Source organism: Seriola aureovittata, chromosome 10 (genome assembly GCF_021018895.1).
Source record: "Seriola aureovittata isolate HTS-2021-v1 ecotype China chromosome 10, ASM2101889v1, whole genome shotgun sequence".
NCBI classification, from domain to species: domain Eukaryota; kingdom Metazoa; phylum Chordata; class Actinopteri; order Carangiformes; family Carangidae; genus Seriola; species Seriola aureovittata.
Window position 1 is genome coordinate 11679908 of NC_079373.1, and position 19941 is coordinate 11699848.

The following is a 19941-nucleotide window of genomic DNA, read 5'->3' on the forward strand; positions in this document are numbered from 1 at the left end:
ATGATGCTGCAGATGACAGCCAGCTAGCGTACCTTAGCACACAAACTGAAAACAAGTGGAAAAAGCTAGCATGGCTCTGTCCAAAGGTAACAAAGTCCACCTACTATCACATCTAATGTACACCACTAAACACATTATTGTTGTTTGTTTTACTTGGACAAAAATCAAAGTGTAAAAACAACACATTGTGGTTTTACAGCAACAGTTATTTGTCAGAGAAAGCAGGAGGTTCCTGCACCATGCCAAAAATATCAGTAATAATAGTTCATACTAACGAGATACAACGTGTTAATTTGTGAGTTGCTGGTGTGTTTTACTGCGATTGGACTGAGTTCGACTAGCTGCTTCCTTTTGGCACAGACACGAGAGCAGTATTGATCTTCTCATCTACCTCCTGACAAAAACGCAAAAGCATGATTTCCAAAATGTCAAACTTTCTTTAAAATGTGCAACAGCAGTTAGGCACCAGCACTATAGAAATTCAGTCAAGATGATTTTATATAAAAACAGTTTATTGATTTATCAACAACTGCCAACTGTACAATCCTTAGGGATGATGACACGTGTATGCTACACAGTCTAACGTGTGTTTCTGCAGAGAACAGTCTTGTCTATGAGAAGACTGTGGTGGAATATTATGAATTACTGAAGAAAGCAAACAGAGCATACCCAAAATGTCAAATGTGGTAATGGCTTTGCCCGCCACCACCTAAGTAACCATGTAAGTCTTGCATATCAGTCACAGAGTCAAACAAGAGAGGCAATAATTAACTCTTACAGACTGATGACTAAACTTTGCTGGGTGGGGAAAAAAAATGAAGATTCATACAATAGTCAAGTCACCAGACTGAACTCAAGTCACAGCTGCTTCTCCATAAAACCCATCAGTCCTCCAATTGATAATCATCCATTTTAATGTTACTGAAAGCAGCCAGTGTTCAGGAATAGGTCTTCATTTCAAAGCTGAATTTCTGCTGATCAGGGCCAAAGGGTAGAAGTAACTGGAAACCATGATTTTCTCCATCATCCAGTTTGAAAAAAGGGCATTTCCAGAATTCTCCACTGCTAAAATCCATTGGACAAACGTCTGTGTTCTGTGTTACAGCAAATAGCGAAGAAAAAAAAAATCGTTGTCAAGGAGAAAAAAAATCCAAATTAGATTTCCGAAAAGGTCATTCTGGACAACGAACATGAAAAAAAAAGCAGAGGAGGGAAAAACTGAAATAGAATATCCTCTTACAAAGTCCTAATCTAATTTCCATCCCCAGAGGGGACAGAAAATCACGGAGAGAACAAGAAAGAACCATCACAAGCGTAACTGGACACCAAAATATAAATCTATAAAAGGCCTTTTATTACTCCATTATGTACACTTTTCACAGGACCTCCAAGGAGAAGCTCCAAAGTGAAGCGCCGCTTCTAGTTGTGTCATGGAACTTTATCTCCACATTAAAAAGGACGAATAAAAAAAGAAATATCCAACAAACAGAAAAACAGCAAGACATTATTTTCTTCTTAGTGCCTTGGGGAACTGCACTCACTGTACAAGTGTTAGCTGTATGAGTGAGGAGGGGCAGAGCCGAAAGACACGGCATCCAGGGCCACAACAGCACCAACGTCCATTTCAGTCTGGCACTGCCAAACTTCCTGCCCATCCACCCCGGGGCTGCAGGCAACATCCATGCTGTCTGTGTGAGGGAAGGTAGATGGAGGAAGAGTCTGTTGTTCATGAGCATGAACGTGCTCCGATCCAAAGCAGTCCGCTCTAGTAGATCACTTCATATACAGTGGCCTTCTTGTCACCAGAGCCTGTCACAATGTACTTGTCGTCTGTCGAGATGTCACAGCTCAGGACAGATGAGGATTCCTTGGACTGTTTCGAGAAAAGAAGATTAAAAAAACAAAAACATTTTAGTCTAGGAGGGAGTTAACATGCTCAACTACATTTGAAGTTAAGTGGAGAAGATTAGCTGACTACAGGGCAAGATTAGATTGCAGTGACATCAAGTTCTGGCCTGATGCCCCTCAAAAAGACTTCTTTGTCAGGTCAATAATTCAGGTTCAGTTTTCACTGATAGGAGAATCCTGTCAGGCAGCGGTCGCTGTGCCCTTCCTCCCAGAGACAACTGTGCATACTTTTGGACTGGCTGCAGACACAGTGTATTGATCTGCATACCTGGAATATGCTGGCGCCATAAGGAGTCCTCCAAGCATTCAACAGATTGTCCTTCCCAGTGCTTACGAACCATTTACCTGCAAAGAAAACAACAGTGCAATCAGGCCTCCTTGAGCTACAAAGCGGAGAGAAAACTACCTACAAATGAAGAGTTGCCAGGTCTGTAACCTTCAGAACACAATAGACATTCAGACTGTAAAAAGGGCACTGCGGTTTTAGCACTAAATAAAATAGGTGAGACTAAGGCCACTCTGCGGTTAAGTTCAGTACAGTCAGCATTATCTCCCCCTCAATTTATGTGCGTGTGTTCATACCACAGTAGGCGAACTTGAGAGAGAGGACGCAGCTCTCGTGCAGGTGGAGCTGATATTTGTCAGGCTTTGAGTGGTGGAGCACCTCCACGTTGCTGCTCTCCATGCCCACAGCAAGCCACTCTCCAGTTGGACAGTAGCCCAAGGAGAAGATCTGGAAACGGGACAGAACAGTAATTACTGACAGTTCTGGGGCTAAAAAGGAAACCACCCTCTACAGTAGGTCTGTGGGTGTTATTTATCTCTTCTGTGTTGTACCTGTGAAGTGAAGTCATGCTGCTGCAGCTGTCGACCCTCCCTCAGATCCCAGGAGCGAACAGTGTTGTCAAGACCGCCTGTCCACAGCTTAGTGCCGTCATGGGATATGTCAATACAGCTAGCACCATCCGTATGACCCTGGAACTGCCTACAATCAAAGTCAGATGGCGCACAAACAATTATTGACATCCCCTTTTAAAATTACTCACACACACAGCAGCAAATTCTGTTGTGGGGCCAAAGCCCACCCAGAGTGAAAAAGTGTTTTCTTCCAACCTAACAAGAGTCTGGTTGTGCAGGTCCCACACGGCGATGTTTCCATCGCTGCAGCAGGAGAAGCAGACTTTGGCGTCGGGGCTGATGGCCAAGGCGTAACATGCCGGGGCTGAGGAGGTGAGCTCAGCCTTGATGCGCGGTGTCTGAGAGGCCAGATCCCAGATGGTCAATGTGCTGGCCTCGCCTCCGACAATCAATGTGCGGCCATCAGGCAGTAGCTTACAGGAGCGGATGTAGTTATCCCTGTTCTGTTGCACAGAGGACAAAGGGAATCAATTCATGTTCAGGGCAGTGGAGCTAGAGATATATCTGGGGAAAGAAGATGACATAATAAACCAACCTAAGGGTATTCTACAAACCTGCTCAAGTTTTTATTTCATTGCATTTATTCGGTTAGTTTAACATTTCAAGTGTAATTTTTTAGGAAAGGTTGTTTGATGTTTATCGTTTTCTTCCTTGTTCAGTGCCAAACACTTTCTTCTATTTAACATAAACACTGAGTAAAAGCATCAGCTAAATTTGTGTACCAGTACATTTTCTATCAAACTGTCACTGGGATGTGAGTCTGTTTTGGTCCTAATGTATAACAAAGGCTTATCCCTTCGTTAATGGTATGACGTTGTGCATAAACAATTTCTAACCTTTAAAACAACTGCACAAAAGTGTAAGTGTAAAAAAGAGCAAAATGTGAATCAGCAGCCTCCTCACCAGACAGTCCAGTTGGGACACAGGACTTTTGCTGCCGGGTTGGCTTATGTCCCAGATTTTAACGCAGCCTTTGCCACCAGTGTAGACATGACGTGTGGGGTTGCTAATTGTAACAGCGCAGACCACCTCGCCGTGGCTCAGTGTGTTGATCTGACGTGCGTGGCGGGGAATACCGGGGCCAATCAGGGCATCGGGTGGGAAGGGCACAGGCTGCATCTGACCATCTGCGCTGACATGGAAGGAGTAGGCGCTGTAGGAAGAGATGGAGCCGTGTTAGTGTCTAACATCTATGCTGTTTTTAAAAATGCATGAGTATAGCACCTTTGGTGAGACACTTACGGTTTGCCTCCAGAAATGGATGTGAGGCTTGCTGGAAGGCCTGGGGCTCTCATGTGGGTGTGAGGATCAAACCCCTGAAAGGTGACAAGAAAGATTTGAATAATGGATCTGTAACTGACCAGTCATCACAGCAAAATCCACACTGCGCTCTATGTGGTAGGTGATCCCCAAATATAGCTAAATAAAAGGGCAGGAAAAGGGTGTTACCATAGGGGAGCGTCCGTAGGCTGCAGCTGCTGCAGCGCTCATCTGAGGGGAGATGTGCAGACCAGCATACACACCAGGACTAGTCAGGCCTCCATTCATTTCATGATGACCCATCATTGCAAAGGGAGTAGGGTAAGAGCCTGCGATGGACAGAGGGGTACGCAAAGCTGGGGCTGCTACAGACAAAGACAGGAGAAGGATATCGGTATGTTAGCATAACAGTACATTGGGAAAGGATGGAAAAAGATTATCTCAGTTGCTATAGACGAAAGAGAATGGTACCAACCAAGAGCCTCCATGCCTGGTGGTTTGCCCAGGATGGGTCTGAGCCCGGGAGTGGAGCTGGTGCCAGGGGTGGGGGCATCGTTGCGGGGGGTGGGGGTGTTGGACTTGAGGCCAGGCGTGGAGGATTTGTCATTCTGCAAAGGGAACGAGAGAGCAAGCACATTCACAATCCCGGAAACCAGGCCCTGTGCAGACTGACAATTTGAGAGCAAACTGAACTTAATCCAATCTAATTCTGACAACCCTCATAGTCCTGCAGAGCCATAAACTGCTATTTATTCTAAAACCTATTATGGCCACAATGGAGATGGGGCCGTTTTTATCCCCTTACTGCTTTGGCTTTAATCTTTTAGTGAAGCAGAGGGGGGGAAAAAAAATCCTGGAATAGTTAAATACATTGAGCTATTAACAGAGAAGACCTAACTGATCCTGATGCGGGACAATATTATCCCTGACGTTTAGTCATGCACTTAAAGCACCGACAGCCATTCCTAATCCACTGCAGAAAACGTCCTAGATTTATTTGCACATATCCCTTTGCTCTCTCTCTGCAATTCTCATTTAAACCCCTTTCTGTCCTAGTTCGTTGGTAACTCTCTTGGTGTCTTACATGACTGAGCTCCTTGGCCTTGGAGGATGGGGTGCTTCCAGAGGACGCCACTGATGCAGGGCTGTTGGGTGTGTCCTTCTTTGGAGGGCGGGGCTTATCAATGCCATTTTCGGGTGGCGAGTGGGCTGGGCTTGCGCGTGGAGTGGCGGGGTCCTGGAGAAACACAACAATAGAGTTTCACATTGATGCAACAGCTTCATCTCACCACACGTCAATATTATTATCAATATCACGATCTCATGCTGCTTCGCTCACCTCATTAGACACATCTACCACAAGGTCATCACTTTTCTCTCCATCACTGTCCTGTAAAAATACAAAGAGTGGCAAGTTAGTCACCTCAGCAAATCTTTTTTTTTTTTTTTTTTTTTCTTAAACGAAAGCTGTGAAAAACCAAAGGAGGGCTGCTGGAATACTTGAGCGTATTTCCAGAAATGTCTAACAATCCCTTTAAAGACTCACATATCTGCTCATGCTGTCCTTCTCTTCCACTTTGCGTTTCTTTGAGTCCAAACTGTAGTCAGAGGAGCTGCGATGCTTCTCACTGGCTGTGCGTAAGCTTTCTGATGGGGATATAGAGTTATTCTGCAAAGAGAAAACCCAAACACTTTATTAAGGGTTCCTCTTTCAATGTAAAAGAGAGCAGTGAGTCATTCATCCATTACAAATTCACAGAGAACACACTGTGCCAATCCAAACACTAAAAATGCCTCATTCACAAAACTATGGATGCGACAGACTCTTAAAATGCAGCTGTAGGCCAGCTCCAAACAGTACCCTGACACCAGCCAAGCCCAATCTCACACACAAGCCTGTCCCTGGCCACACAACAGAATGGGCCGTTATCTGAACTGAAAGGAGGAGGGCTTGTTTTCTGAGCTGGGCTCCCTCCTCCTCATAACTGGACAACAAACAGCCTCACAGGGACATGAGCAGTGTGTTGTGGCTGAACAGAGGGCCTTTTCTCTGGAGTCAGTCAGGCTAAGTACGAGAGAGAGAGAGAGAGGTGAGGAGAGACAGGGAGAAAGAAAGAGAGAGGGAGAGGGAGAGAAAGTGTATGTTGTGGGCATTGGGCATTGATTGCTGCAGCGCGCTTAGGCACCATGTCAGCTCAGGCTTTGAGCTCTGATAAAGCAAGAGAATCTATATCCTGCCAGTGGGCACGGCAGCGTGGGACTGACTGGTGCTTCTTCATGGAGCCCGCCTGCCCACACAAGCTGGGATAGCTCACTCCAGACGCCAGCAGAAAGGGAGGAACTAGGCAGGTGTCCAGCAGCTTTCATAGGAGTTTGCCATTTGCCTGTAACCTGCCAAGTTCTCCTGATTCTCTCTGTCCCTTCCTCTGAGGACCAAAGCAACAACATGGACTAAGTCAGCAGCAGCCCAGAGAGGTGGACAATGGCCGATGGACTAGCAGTCCGGGCAAAGAGCCACTGTCTGCATAATGGCTGACTTTTAAAGAGATGCTTAGCGTGACTCATTAACCAAAGTCACCACTCTGCTATCAGATGACCTGGGACAAGAGCACAGAAACAAAACAGGCCTGCTAATCGCCCCAGGAGTTCCATTTCTTCAGACATGACTGCACCCATTCAGCTGGCCCGGCCTACAGAAACACAATCTCACAGTCCCATCACAAGCCATCAGAGATCGCAGCCATTCAAATAAAATGCTTTAGCAGTTCCAGCCAGACGGGGTGGAGAGAAAGAAAACAAAACAATCCTCCATTTTTGTTCATAAATATTCATCACATGCCAAGGAGGAGAAAGAGTGAGATGGTAAACAAGGGAGACAGTAGAAGGGATCAAACAAATCCTTTAAGAAGGGGAAGTCCAAGTCTTTCTTTAAATGTGATGAAATTACAAGGCCTCTAATCTCTCCAGCATGATACCAGTCATTTCCCTTCTGGATTAAACACACAGGACTTATATTTCAAACTCTCTCTCTAATTAATAATTTTACTGAAAGCAGATTAAAACAGGCCATGAAAATAACACACTGGCATGCAGTTAGCAAGAACTTTGACTTGACATTTGCAGTGGAGACAAAAATGTGATGAATTAGAAAATGAATTATAAAACCACGAAGCCCTGCAAAAAAGAAAATAAATAAATAAGTAAATACAAATAGTTGCAATTTCGGACACTCACCGTGTTCTCTGTATTGCAGATATAACAATGGTGGCCAAGGTGATGATGAAACCAAGTGGAGCAAGAAGAGAAAAACAAGTCAGTTAGCATATCATAACAGATGCTTCTGGCTGAACGTGTGAGAATCGACTGCGGGGCACAAGGCCCCTCTTATCACCGTGTGTTGGAGCTGTTGAATAGCTTATACAGTCATGGGCTGGGAATGTACCAGCTCATTACCCAGACAGAATGTGAACAGACAGGATGTGCTCCTCACCTAAGGGCCCCAGGATTCTGCTCTAGAGAGTGAGAAGCACTCCGCACTAAATTGGTTTTTCCCTGTTTAACATCCATGTGATGTTAAAATTAATACACTTCTCAATTCTTCTAAACAAACTGGTTAAGCAGCTAACGCCTAATCGGACAGCCATATGTCTGAGTTGAACTCCTCACCTCTGTGTTCGAGATCATGATGGTTTTTCTCATCCTTCACTGGGAGGTGGGCTTGGCTGCCCAGGGCACCGAGCGCCAGCAGGCCTGATCCAGAGCCCGTCACAGGGGGTATGCCGGGCGGCTGCAGGCCTGAGGGGTGAGGTGGCAGCTGGACCGGAGGCCCGTGAGCTGCATGGGAGAGGTGCTGTGCCTGGAGCTGTTGTTGCTGTAAGCAGACAGGGAGATAGACAGACAGACACCGAGTGGGTCAGAGGGAAAAGGCAAGGCGAAACCACACACACTAAACATGAGGCTGATCAGTTAAACCCTAGATGATATTAGCACATTCACACATCTATTACTGTCGGGATCAGACAGCAATCCCCCTCAGTGCTATTTCCATACCAGGCCAGGGTGGCATAAGCCCTAGATCTGTGCTGAGGAGAGTAGACTAACAATCAACTGCTCAGCGCGTCTAACGCATGAGACGCAGGGCTCGAGACACTCAGTCACACAGCGTTAGTAGTGCATGATGAGCGGAAAACAAAATAAAAAATATTTTTCATTCTACATGTACGGAAAGGAGCAAAGCAAAGTCTGATTCGACCGCAGCTTAACGCAGAGGAAATATTTCACTTCAGGTAAACTAGCACATTTCATACTGCAGCACCACAGCACTCCAATGCCATCAGTGAGTTGAGCAATTCTCTGAAGGAACATGAAGCTGTGTAGGAATCTGTCAGCCTGTGGGCTAAACAACTACCTGCTTTTTAAACACTTCAAAAAACACAACCAGCGTCTATTTACTCCTCTCATATTCACGTTCCTGGATTAACAGAACATGAATCATTTGCACACCCAAACTTTAAGAGACGGAGGGAACACTAAGTGCTGGGAGCTGGCAATCCTTCCCTCTCACTCTGAGCATTCGAGTGTGTGTTTGTGTGTGCGTCCGGAAGGCTGCTCCGGGAGCCAGGACCAGGGGTCCCATGCTGGCACTCAGTCAACCCTCCAATATTCACCATCAATATTTGAAAGGCACAGGGAAATGGATGGGAGTTAAAAGGCACTCAGCATGGGAGTAAGCAGTTTAAAGCAAGGTTAAATAATACTTAGCTGAGACACCAATAAAAACATCAGCAATTTATTACCCGTCTACAAGCCAGCTGAATAATTCAGCAGCTGTTACAGCATGGACCTCCTCTCTTTTACAAGACAGACTTCAATCAGTGACCATTTATGGCCATTTCAGGCATATTAGGCACTTTGTAATGACTGGGTAGCGGTAGTGGTGCAACACATAAGCACTTCAACTACATTATTCTAACACGTAGTTAGAAATACTTTAACTCATTAGGAATTTGCTTTTAAATTCATTTTTTTAAAACCTAGATATTCAATCATGGGTGTTACAAAGGGCACATACTGCTCAAATATGTCTCCAAAAATCATATCTGCAGGGCGTTTTTAATTGCTTCTTGCTTTCTACATGATCTACCCTAGGGGTAGAGAGACTAGATTGAAAACTAGTGAGGTTTTTAACTTGCAACCTTGTCCTTTGCTCCACAGGACAGATGTCAATCCAATTACAAAATATACCCAGGGCAGAAAGAGTGAGGGAGAGAGAATGGAGAGCAAGAGCGAAAGTGAGTGTGTTATAATATTGTGTCCATGAGGGAAATTAAGGAGCCAGTTCATTGGCAGGGGAGAGCCATCCTTGCTCATTGTGTTTAATGAGGCACTGATGGGTAATATGCATGGTTGATCAGCAAGAGCCCTCATTAGAGGGCCATAAATGAAGACAATAATAAATAAAGAAAGGAGTCTGGCCTATTTCCTCTAATTTAATATTCCATGATAAAGACCGACTCTTTGCCCCTTTTTTCTCAGGCTGAATGTAGCTACAGGAGAAAAAAAAAAAAACACACACACACACACACAGGCAAAACTGAGCAAATGTATTATGGTAGTCTCTAGTGTACTAACTAAACTAACTTGAGTGAAATGCATAGCACTTGGGCAGGAGAAGTGCCATGCAACATGCACAAGCCCGTCAAGCCCAGATGTATGCACAAACCAAGTCCATTAACACCAGCATGGCGCACACAATTATTTGTAGATGCCACTGACCATGAGAGCAGGGTAGGCAGCCTGCTGCTGCTGAAAAGGAGGACAGAAAATGGTCAGGGCTTCAGCTGCTCTAGATGCGCTCTCTCCATTATTATAAACTGAAATTGATGGGGTTACAGATAAAAGTCTTTTTTTACTCATTGTCCAACGCCCCTTTAAAACAAAGCCATAGAGTGGGTTTATCCAGGTGGCCACTTGCTGGGATAAAGGTGGGCTTATCTGAATATTTTTGTGTGTTTTCTAGTCAAACAGGAAGAACCACCAGTCAGGTTCATCTCAACGCAAGCAGCTGCCCTAGTTGCATCCTATTAATGGCCCTCAGCCCCATCAATAAGGCATGCAGCTGGCTCCTGGATGCTGCCTGTCTGCCTGGCACGCTCTTTCACCCCACCTTGCTTTACAATATGCATGAGGATTTTGGCATGCCTACAGAGCTTCTCCTCGATGAATAACTAATGGAAGGGTATTCGTAAAACATACAGTAGCTACATTTCCACCTCCTCTGACATGAGCAACCAGCGTGACTTGGGTGGCTGGACTGTTTCATAAAATAGGCCGAGCGCCAAATAGGACCATATACTAAAATCATGAATGGGCTCATCCAATACTTTATATAATGTAGATTTTTAATGCCATTAATTTGAAATTATGGACGAGGACCAACAGACTGCCACAGTGAAAGGATCGCAGCTACCAATTCAAAAGTACAGCAATATTCCCATATTATATTGTTCCAAATGTGAAAACACACACAAGGAGGAGCCACAAATCAAATTTGCTTTTCTTAGGGAACAACTGCCGCTTGCAGCTGCTCCGCTTTGGTGAAAGTGTAATAAAGCATCTGCTTCAGTCCAGCAGATAAAAAACAAACAGCTCTCCATCACCTCAAGACACCTACTCAGACAAATTCTAGGGAGCAATTATCCTGAAACAAAAGGTCACCAAGGGGGCATTAATTGAATTCCAATATGTGCCTCTAGTCATCAAGTCAGCGTTTTGGCCCGGCCTCTTATGCATGCTAAAGACTCTGCAAGATTCAACTGTAGTAATGAGATCACTGATAGCCTTAACTTTGTATTGAGAGTCAAACCAATCACTTCTCTTTTAAATGGGCAGGGTGAAAACAGCTGATCAATGAGGAGCAGATGGTGTTTGGAAGCAGTGATGAACGCCATGCATTACTGCTCAGTGCTGTGGTGTGCGAATAGAACTGTGCAGCGGAGCTGTGACTGCTGACTGCTGTCTGTACTGTCTCAGCGAGCTTGCAGCGCTGGCTGTGTTCTGCTCACCCTCAGCCTCCTAATTCCCACAGCTATCCAGGTCAGCAGTGAGGGATGAGGCTCCTCGTTAAAACCTTAGCCAATTAAAGCAATACAGGCCGCGAAGGGGATCTCAAGAGCTCTCAGGCTCGCATTTATAAACACACAACAAGGCAGTGAAGATGCCACCGAGACCAAAGCTGGAGCAACGGAGCAGCTCTTGAGGGCTACACTTGTTGTGTAAATATATTGGTGAAGAATATAGTTCTAAACTGGAAAAAATATATTAACACATTTAATTCAAGAAGAGGCAAATCTGCACTATAAATTTAGCAGGTGATGTATTAGATTAAATTACAGTTCAGACTAATTGGTGAAGGAACAAGACGTGGCTGTGAAAAAGTATCTTGATCATCTTATGTGCAGGTTTGCCTCTAGCCAAGGTCAAATAAAGGAATAAAAGGGGGTATACACACGGTGAGAGGCAGATTGGGAAGTCCACGTACCCCGATGATAGCATTCAGCTCGGTCATAGTCACCTGCTTAGCCCGCTCCACTGCCTGAGCAACCTGCTGTTGGTGCTGTGGGAAGACATTTACAAAAAAAAAAGATGATTGGGACAAGCTTACATCTATCACACACCCACACTCACTCATCCCACCACACTTATATGGGAATTTCACACTTAATTTTCATAGTGCTGCTGCAATTTAAAATTGAGGGCAAATGCTACACACAATTACTCCAAATTGCTTAACCTGAAAATGATTTGAAGTAGTATCTTTAGAATACAGGCAACAATAAGTAACTTTATTTTAGGACTTAACTGTGACACTGGTTCGGAGCCACATTCAAAACTCACCTCTTGTGACAGGAAAGGCATAATTTGAGCTAAAATTGCGTTGAGCCGCTTGGCAATCTCCGTCTGCAAAACAAAAGAGGAGCAAAATGAGACGCTAAAGTATGAAACAGACAGTGACTTCATATAACCCCGCCTTTAATGTTTACACCGATTAAGTCAATTGCTGCGGCAATCAGAACTGCTTGACTCAACATCCTCTAAACAGCGTGATATTGACATTTGAAATATTTAAAACATTAGGAGAGCCCAGGGGGATGGAGCACAGCTGTGCTGAGAGTGCACTCCATGCTAAACGGATATGAGCAGGCAGAGTGCTGCTGTGTTGAGAGGATCCTCTCTCACTCTGCCTTCCTTCCCCTCATCTGCAACTGCGCTGTCCTGCAGTTAACCTCCGAGTTAAACCATACAACCACACCCCAGGAAGTGAGGCCCACTAACCAGACTGCACTGTTTACTTACATGTGACAGTGTGAGCAATTTACATCAGGGGTTATAACTGCAAGTTGAGCAAAGACTACAAACCATAATGACCTCAAGGGCAACACACCTCAAATCTATGATCAATACCATTAGAAAACAACTACCAGCCTGTAAGTGTTAAGAGTGCAGTGCTAGACCTCTGCCTTTCCAAGACTGAAGGCCAGGCCATTTCTCATTGCAATCAGCTGCCCAGCCCACCACCCTCCCAACCTCCCATCCATCCACAGAGCCCTGCCTCCATTCTTCTGCTTGTCTACCAACTGCCATGGCAACGGCTGCAACCCTATCTTGCTGGGATCATTATGCAAATGGCACCTCTGCTTGACCGTAACAGGCTTTAAAATCATATTACGTGCTTGGAGGCAGGTCATTAAATTGAATTTTCAGCCTGTCGATCACATGAACGTAGCAAATGAATGGTGGATAAAAAGAGCAATGGGAGGAGGTGTGCAGAGGGGGGTGTGATCCACCCCCCCCGTAAAAACACTGCACAGCCAGCTTGCTCTGCCTCCTTCTTCTTCCAGGGATGGGAGATGAGACTCTCAGGTTCAAGCTCAGCACTGGGAGCAGAAAAATAACAGTGCCAAAGCTACATCATCTATGGAATTTATGAGCTGCAGTTCAACCCAGGGCCACTGCGGAACACAAACACATCACAGGGATTTTCTCCGATTTTTCATTTGGAGCAGCACACACAATGTACTTTGCAGACTGCCAGCTTATTTATTACACATGGCAGAAATGCCAGGCAGTTTTGGCAGCCAGACATATTACCTCTGAACAGAGCCAGAGAGATTGGAGAGTAATGTCCAACAGAACGAGACCTGCTGACCCGAGCTGCAACATGGATAGCCACTTAGCTGGGCAAGCCAGCAGGACAAACAACAGGCTAAAGATGAAATATCAGATGAAACAAAGTAAACCCTGGGATCAGAGGCAATAATGTGAGACAAATATGTAGCATGTGTTACAGAAAGTACAACAGTCCATAAGATAATACTGATTATAACTTGATTACTGTGTGCAGAAAACTCCAGTCTTCTCTGACACACAATAAATGAGATCTACAACCAGTGAAGCAATGAAAGGGTTAGATAAAGGTTTTATGGGCATTAGTATTAATGCAATGTAGTAAGTGCTCTAGCAAGAGCTCAAGAAGGCCCACAGAAATAGTCGAAAAGCTACAGAGCCAGTATAATCCATGTTTGTTGAGATAAGCCATGTCAATAGCAGTCGAACATTTGACAGGATTTGTGGAAGCGCACAGTCCATTCCTATGTAGCTTAGTGTCATGGTGACAGCTGGCTAGGAAAGGTCAGGAGGTGCCTGATCCACTGTGCCCTAAACAACTGGCACACTCTACAGTCTCACAACACAACATGTAAATACATGGAAAAGGCATCAACTCAGCTCGCCACTGCTGTCAAAATAGATACAGTGCAGTGCTGGGAGTACTTTTTTTTGTTCTGCTGGCAGATAAAAATGGGGCTGTTGCCACTTTAAGTAGATGACAGCTTGGCCCTTGAGAGGCCAGCTTTGCGCTGCTGCTACACAATTACAGGTACTCGGACCTGTGTAGCACCACTTTAAGAGCACTCTCAGGCTGGCTTGTCAATGGTGTGCAGAAAGGTATTCGCCTGTTGCTATCAGCAGTGGTAAAATGGAGTCGAGACACTGATGAGTATTAAATACGGAGGGAAACAACGGGTGGCTCTGGTCACATGATCCATCTATAAACAATACTTGACTAGCCAGATTTAAAGGGCCTCCCAATTGTCCAAGATGACAGCAACTCATGTTTCCACTAAACTGAGATGTTGCAAACGGCCTTCGAGCCGTTGTTAATGTGAAGAAAATCCAGAATAAATTTCGATTTGGCATTTAACGTTATCAGTATTGATCTCAGTCATGCCGAAGGCCTGCCTAAATGGATGCATGAGTCATTAGCATGATTAACCTTGTCAGCTGCAGCAGTCGGTCAGCTGATTTCGAGTCCAAAAGATGACTTCAATCTTAAAACAATAAACTTTCTAACAAAAACAGCATAAAACCAGAACCTTCTTCATTGTGCCACATCTTCAAATGTAATAGCTTCATGTTTATTTAAGTGGATCTGACACCCAACAGTTCACACCCTGTAATTATTAAAGTCCAGTCCAGTCCCACATGACAGACTGGGGATATGGGAGCGTTGATGGTTTGGAGAGCCACAAGTTTCTCCAACTACTTTTCACTGCACGCCTCTTTTGTATGAGCACTGCTGACAGTCCGCTGGCTGACCATGTTTGCTTTGACCCTGACTATGGCAGATAGTTTGCTACTTAGCAAATGCTTCCCACAGCCATGGGTCTCATGTCTGCGTTACGACTACAGATAACAGCCAGATTCTGATTGAGCCTCACCGGCACCCAGGCCCATAAACCCCGTTCAGCTCTTGGAAACAAGCACCAGATGATGGTAATTACTAGCTGACATCACGCAGTAGAAATTAGCTGTTTGCATCTACAGACTGTCACGTCTGATAGAGAGGGATCAGATAACACCGCCACATCAGTCCATTTGAGCTGTGTCGGTGTGTGAATTCTGAAATGTGAATTATGTCCCTGCACAGTAATGAAAAAGGCACATTTAGAGGAATGGATTTCCCCACTATGGAATAAATCTCCTGGCAGGAAAATAATATGCCTATGTGCATCCAATAATCCATCCCAACCCTGCCTGTTAACCACTCCCCGTCCTCTCCTCCTCCCCCGCCTGAGCCGTAAGCTGGGGGAGTCTGCATGGACGGGCCCACACTGTTTGCTCACAAACACTCCGTTCAGCAGGTTAGGGCCCCACTGATGAATTATTCAAGCGCTTCCATCAGCTCTGTTGAGGTTCCTGATAAAAGTCAGGCGCTAAAATGGATCAGTCGATTAACCTGTTTACACAGAGCTGGGCTGTTGCCCCTCCCCCAGCTCTATTCTCCAACTTGTCTCCGGCTCCCACCCCCTCCTCTTCCCTCTGGTTGGCGATAAGTGCCTGACAGAAGCTATCAGAGCGACCCGAGCCCTGACAGACATGTGGCAGTGTGACACACAGCCCAGACACTGATAGATCACCCTACCACACCAATCCGCCATGCCTCCAATGCTGTCATTAACCAAGCAAGGCTGTGGCAAGAGTGGGGACAGCCTTGCTGTTTTAAGAGCATGAGAATCTCAGGATTACACATTCATACCATCTTTATCTCTTCAGGCATCAGTGTGATTGATCAGTGGAGCAATACGTGATAGGATCTTTTGATGAAGATAAGGGCACAATAAATGACAAAAGGACTTTTGCCCCCGTCTTGTAATTACAGTTCCTCTTAAGAAGAAATACTGACCTTTCAGCAATCCTCTCCTTTTAATCATTATAAGTCAAATGCCGAGCCTGCCAAAGTCTACCTTTAATCTTATCAAAAGGCTGAGACAAATCCTGTCTTTACACCACTTGTAAATTTCAAAAAAGTCTCACAGCAATTATGCAAGTTGTGATACAAGTTTGCTGCCTTGTTTGTTTGCAATAGATCCGTCTGTTTACAGCCTATTACCGTTACTCAGTTCAGTTCACAGCCTATAAGCGGCTCCTCCTGGGTCTCACATCCCCTGACGTTGTGGAAAACCACTGAGCTGAAAAATATGAGGAACATGACGGTACCTACCTGTTTGTGCATCTCTATGTTCAGCCCGTAGGACATCTCATAATACTGGAATGAAAGCAAAGATTTAGATTCTGATTAATGACACTGATAAAGTTGCATTTACAATCAAGCTGTGCTAAATGTTAAAAAAGTAATTCTTATAGAAGTAGCTTTTGTTTTGTTTTTTTTGAGTCATAATCATGATTTCAAAATAATATAGACACAGTGTATAGCTACTCAATATTTCAGTTGATCTCTGTACTAATTACACCATCACATGGTTTTGAACAGTATGACTGAAACCAAACACAATCCAGCTTCTGTGGGTAAATGTGATGAACTACAATCCGAAAAAAAAAAAAAAGTTCTTTGAGCAGCTGACAGCAAATATCCGATAAATCAATATTTTGTTGTTTATAGTGTGGGCACAGAGAAGAGAGGGTTAGATTTATTGATCACCATCTGAAGCTCTCAGATCTCGAGGATGTCTGTTTACTTAGCGTAACATGATTGCTCAACACTCTTGATATTTCAAGCCAGGTCAGTCTGTCTGGTTGAAATGTAATCCGTGGAGCCCACAAGTGGCAGCCAGGGCAGAAATGGCTTTCCAGTCAGCGTCTATTTGATGAGGCCAATGCATTATTCAGTCCATTAGCTTCTTTGAAAATTACTCTCAAACAAGAGAGCCATTCTGTCTGAGATCAGAGCCCCACAGCCGTAGCGTAACCTGACACCCAGTGCTGGCTGTGGTATACTTCTCTACATGTTTACCTAACCTCCTCCCTGTCAGGCTGACATGTTGTTTTCCTGTGAAAAGAATGTTTAACTTAAGCCTGCATGTATTGGTTTAAGTCATCCCCGGTGTGTTTACCTGGGACAACAGAGTACACTTCCACAGAAGAACCTTCAGATTGTGTCACGTCTCAACTAAATTCCCGCATCATAGGCACACCTATGTTTTTCCAAATGGTTGCTAAATTGAAAGCCAATAATTAAGGTTTACACAAAACAAAGATCGACTTATTGCGAAGTCAACTGCAGCATGTTCCACGTCCTCCATTTTGTTTGCCGTGGTGCGGTTTCCCACACACAGCTCTGGCCCTCCACCATCAGCTCACACCTAATTTATGGCCATGCATATGTCTGAGCGTGGAGTCTCCTAGGAGAATAATCAGATCAGCACACACAGAGGGCAACGCTGCAGTCGACCCTTGGAGATCAGGGGCGCTCTATAATGGAGCCTCAGCACACTGCCGCCTGCCTGTCAGGAAGAGCTTCTCCGTAACAACCAGCTACATCAAACCCCCCTGGGGGCTTTCACAGGCCTGTACCTGACACTCAACCCGCCCTAACCACCACACAGGTGATCACAATAGCCTGTCTCGCTCCACCCCAACTAGATCTTCAACAAGCCTTGCAATTTGGAACCATAATTGCTCCCTATTGTAACATAATCTTACCATGACATAGTGGCGCTGCATCTCTGTCTTCTCATTGGCCAGTTTGTCATACTCCACCTTAAGACTAAAATAGAAGACAAGGTGTCAATTTCAGGCGTCTCTATCACTTCAATAACACACTCACACTTAACCAGTTGACAGCAGTGTATGGAGGATAAAAAAAAACTGCTTTCCTTTTTCATTCCTGCAGGAGTCAACAACCAAATATTAGCCGTAACCTTTACTATTCAATAGAGAGTAAATGTTGACTCTGCCATACTTTGGTGATATTCTTTGTATTCATTACCTGTGATATTGGGCTTGCAGGAACTGAAATTCATCTTTAATCCTGTCACAAGACTCTGCTACGGTGAATTTGAAGCCAGGCTGACCGGGCTGATGTGGAGGCTGAAAGAAGGTTGTCAAAAAGAAATCACATCAGTCTAGTAACAGTAACAGTTATTCATCATTTTCTGCATTATGTCCCATCCTGCCTAATAGTTCTCACATTAGAATACTTTGAAGATCATATCTCCTCTGCAGTAAAGTAACACAAGTAACACATTACCAGACTAAGCAGGTGGGTCTGCTTCACACCCCCAGAAGCTAATAAAACTAACATAAAAAAGCTTCCACACTGAAAATGAAATCCAGTTTCAAAAATGAATAAAAACCACCACCTGTCCTCATATTCAGCAGAGTCATATGTTAGTGCATGGCTGAGTAAACATCTCCAGGCATGCAAACCATCTGCATCCATTTACCACTAAGTGCACATTCTGATGTAGCATAAATGCATTGTAATATGACCATAAAGAAATTTGATGAGCTGCAATTATAAGGTGGAAAACGCTTTGCGGGGCAGATTCAGTGGGAATCAGCACAGTCAGGCACCATGTCAACATCAGTGTTGTCACATAAATATGTGAGCTATAGTAAGTATAGAGGAAGCGCTTCTTACCGGATGTCGGCCTTGTGGATACATCTTGAAATGTATCCTTTGTTTATCTCTCCAGTGTGCAGGTCCTTTGGCAAAATGGTTCAAATTTGCTCACAGCCACGCCAGCCTCAGCAGACAGGGGTGGGGGGTAGGGGAGGTCGTGAAAACCCTGTGTTGAAAAATGACGCGGTTTAATCTATAGACGAAAAAAAACCCAACACAATACAGTTCACGTTGTTTGCCAATAAGTAGTCAGAACACCAAAGTAGTCCCAGTTAGTGTAGGCAGGTACAGCAATTTAAAAAAGCAGCACTAGTCCCGCGCTTCTGTCTTCTTGATGACCTTATTCGGTCAGTGGTCAGCGATACAGTCAATATACAAAAATATCTCAATTTATAATTTAAACTGATGCAAACACAACACGGGTCAAACAACGAGGCTACTTTTCCTCCGTGGAATTTACATGTTCGCATCAAATCCGCTTGTTGTTGACTCTAATCTTGACCGATGTTCGTCAAATGATCAAAACCCCGCTCTTGGACGTCTACAGGCCGGTCAGAGCCGACAGCAGCTGGCTTCTACCTACTGTTTGACTCGGCGGAAAGCAGTGGAAGCGGTGCGCTGTTGAGCGTACGCCCCAAAAAAAAACTGAAAAAGAAACAGCTCTAAATACATACCCGTACGTGCGTGCTAACCGTCCGTCCGACTTTTGTTCCTGAAGAAAAAACAGAGCAGGCTGTAATTCATGCGTTTAATCCCTCGTAATGTAAGCGTGGTGGACGCAGATCTCGACAAGCATCCTCTCTCTCTTTCTCTCTCTCTCTCTCCGGAGCGCACCCAGCCAGACTGGGGGAGCAGTTGGGAGAAAATTTGGTGCGGTCGGGCTCGATTAAACTACTTTATTCTCCGCCGCGAACCTCCGAGGAATGTGCGCCTTTTGTGGCTGGTTAATCCCAAAAAAGAGAAAAAAATATATGGGCTATATATATATAAATATGCTTCCAAAATCTGTCTTCCGACTCGAGTAGGTTGGAGATTCTTTAAAAGCGTAACATGGTACTCTCCACAATCTCGCATTTCCCCCAGTTGTCCAGCTTACCCCGGTTGCCACACACAGGCAGCAGGGCTGAACTGCCGTGAAAGCGCCTATCTGTCCAATCGGATTAGTCGGAAGGAATACGGTCACATCTGCCTATCGGAGAGCGACAGCCCCCACGTGGGGTGCAACGATACATGACATCATCCCGCGGATCCACAAGGCATCATCCGTCCGTCCCACCGTGTACAACAACAACAGCAGGCATTGATGTGCCGACGGTGATATCCAAATTTGACAGAGACAGCACAAATTCCACATCCGCGCTTCATTAGGCCTGTTTTTTTTTTTGCCGCCCAAATAAAGTTGATGAATTTTTGGGTGAGACCACCACCACCAG

General features: G+C 44.8%; 1 protein-coding gene across 2 annotated transcripts; it reads right to left on the reverse strand.

Moving 5' to 3' along the window:
- Positions 1-491: 491 nt before the first annotated feature.
- Positions 492-19658, reverse strand: tle3a (TLE family member 3, transcriptional corepressor a). 2 transcript variants are annotated; one of them, XM_056387448.1, is made up of 21 exons: positions 19183-19634; positions 18527-18674; positions 17873-17973; positions 17587-17650; positions 16148-16192; positions 11983-12045; positions 11597-11701; positions 7753-7957; positions 7321-7328; positions 5633-5755; positions 5426-5476; positions 5171-5323; positions 4562-4694; positions 4276-4451; positions 4069-4142; positions 3730-3979; positions 3022-3269; positions 2746-2893; positions 2491-2641; positions 2177-2253; positions 492-1873 (listed from the first exon to the last, which is right to left on the reverse strand). In XM_056387448.1, exons 2-21 carry the CDS (start codon positions 18548-18550, stop codon positions 1766-1768), a joined length of 2307 nt encoding a protein of 768 aa, XP_056243423.1. In that variant the 5' UTR covers positions 18551-18674; positions 19183-19634; the 3' UTR covers positions 492-1765. The 2 variants fall into 2 exon arrangements, with proteins under 2 accessions (XP_056243423.1, XP_056243422.1); XM_056387447.1 differs by lacking the exons at positions 492-1873; positions 2177-2253; positions 2491-2641; ... (7 more) ...; positions 5426-5476; positions 7321-7328 and having other exon boundaries at positions 5680-5755; positions 11627-11701; positions 19183-19658.
- Positions 19659-19941: the final 283 nt, after the last annotated feature.

What these genes read in the sequence shown, in the direction of transcription:
- tle3a (XM_056387448.1), bottom strand. Translation starts at nt 18,550, where the DNA reads ATGTATCCACAAGGCCGACATCCG. An exon ending in TTCCCAATCTGCCTCTCACC is followed by an intron (nt 7,958 to 11,596) that starts GTGTGTATACCC and finishes GTCTGCTTACAG; the next exon opens with CAACAACAGCTCCAGGCACA. An exon ending in AGGCCAAGGAGCTCAGTCAT is followed by an intron (nt 4,695 to 5,170) that starts GTAAGACACCAA and finishes TTCCCTTTGCAG; the next exon opens with AATGACAAATCCTCCACGCC.